Source organism: Octopus bimaculoides, chromosome 27, assembly GCF_001194135.2.
Source record: "Octopus bimaculoides isolate UCB-OBI-ISO-001 chromosome 27, ASM119413v2, whole genome shotgun sequence".
Classification (NCBI taxonomy): domain Eukaryota; kingdom Metazoa; phylum Mollusca; class Cephalopoda; order Octopoda; family Octopodidae; genus Octopus; species Octopus bimaculoides.
The window spans coordinates 10,292,233-10,294,278 of NC_069007.1; the positions used below are offsets into that span (position 1 = coordinate 10,292,233).

At 42.1% G+C, this 2,046-nt stretch overlaps 1 protein-coding gene across 1 annotated transcript in view; it reads left to right on the forward strand.

The window, feature by feature from the left end:
• Window positions 1–2,046, forward strand: part of LOC106874774 (serine/threonine-protein kinase LATS1) — a 106,780-nt gene that overhangs the window by 84,008 nt on the left and 20,726 nt on the right. Inside the window, exon 4 of the mRNA XM_014922626.2 lies at window positions 1,675–2,041. Within this exon, the coding sequence (XP_014778112.1) occupies window positions 1,675–2,041 (367 nt within the window). The remainder of the gene's footprint in view (window positions 1–1,674; window positions 2,042–2,046) is intronic.

Below are 2,046 nucleotides of genomic sequence, written 5' to 3' on the forward strand. Positions count from 1 at the left end.
CTCAAAATGGTGCATCTCATGTGCCACCCGCACAAGAACCAGTCCAGGGGCACTGGCAACGATCTTACTTGGCTTGCCGGGTCTTCTCACGCACAGCCCATTTCCAAAGGTCTCGGTCCGTAGTCATCGCCTCGGTGAGGCCCAATGTACGAAGGTCTTGCCTCACCACCTCAGCCCAGGTCTTCCTGGGCCTACCTCTTCCACGGGTTCCCTCAACTGTTAGGGTGTGGCACTTTTTCACGCAGCTATCCTCCTCCATTCTCACCACATGTCCATACCAGCGCAATCGTCTCTCTTGCACGCCACAACTGATGCTTCTAATGTTCATCATCATCATTATTATTAAGAAGGCTGCAAACTGGCAGAAATGTAAGATGGGCAATAATGCTTAGCAGCATTTCATCTGTCTTTACATTCTGAGTTCCTATTCTGTCGAGGTCGACTTTGCCTTTCATCCTTTTGGGGTCACTGAAATAAGTACCAGTTGAACACTGGGAAGTCAATGTAATTGACTTATCCCATCTCCCAAAATTTCAGGCCTTGTACCTTTAGCAGAAATTATTATTATTATTATTATTATAAGATACAGAAATAAATTTATTTCTCAAACGCGTGATAATGCTATAAATAGCGTGATCAGGATAAATTATCCATATAATGCAGAAAAATACGTTACCGGCCAGCCATGAGACTCAAACTCACATCTCTGTGATTACATGTCAAGTGTTTTACCATTAAACTAAACTGCCCAGCAACAAATTCTTCTGCAATTTTAGAACTTATAAATTTAGCTTCATAAGACGCTAATGATAAATTCAACTTTACGATGAAAGTAAACAAACAAAGATTTATTATTATTATTATTATTATTATTATTAAAGTGGTAGGCTGGCAGAATCATTAGCACACTGGGCAAAATGCTTAATGGCATCATGTCTGTCTTTACATTCCAATTCTGCTGAGGTCGACTTTGCCTTTCATCCTTTTGGGGGTCGATGGAATAAGGACCAGTCAAGCACTGGAGTCAATATAATCTTCTTACCCCTTTTCCCCAAATTTCAGGCCTTGTGCTTATAGTAGTGTAGCAAACTCATAAGAGGCGGGGAGAGAACATAAGTTCGTTTGCCCGAACATGAGAAATTATTGATTTCTCATTGGTTAAAAATTACTGCCCATATACAGATTATGAACTTCGTTGAAGAAATCTTTCACAGGGTTACGGTTCTATGATTCGTGTATGAGTAGTTATAAAAACCCTGATTTTCGTCCGAATCTCCAGTGATCGTTGGACGTTACTCAAGCCCATGACACTCACCCTTTTGAGTATAGGCTAATATATATGCCATGTTCAATACTCAAATCCGACAATATTGAATTGTCGTGAAACCTTATTAGTTAGAATGAGAAACTAGTTAATAATAAATTTAAGTCGTAAATTCTCTACGATGAAATGCGTTGTTTCTATATTTCTATAAATGTAAAAATATGTATATAATAAATTAATGTAGAAACTTAATTCCTTTTACTTCTCGTTTCTTTCAGTAGAAAGGATTATTATTGATTGCTGGTGTCGATGTAATTGACTTAATCCCTCCCCTAAAATTGCTGGCCTTGTGCCAGTATTTGAAATCAACATTGTCGTTATTAATTTTGCTTTAAAACTTCCTTTTCTAGGTTTTCCCACCTACAAAGTTCACAGGAAGTCCAGCTTCGAGGAGAAATACTCTCCAAGTGGTACCGGATCAGAGAACAGCAGTGTCCGGTCAGACAGTCCAGGGCTTGGCCCTATGCAGAACAAGCTCTATCCGCTGCCCAACATTGTACGTGCGGCTATCGGACAGACAAGCACCAGGCAGCAGCAACAACAACAACAACAACAACAGCAGCAACAGCAGCAGCAGCAACATCAGTTGAATGGTCATCACACACCGCCCCCACCGCTCCCTCCGCGCTGCAGCAACAACAACGGGATCCCGACGGCCATCGTGTCGCCAAACCCCCCCAGGGGCCAGACGCCGCCCCCTCCCCCGCCCCCTTCCTCGTCCC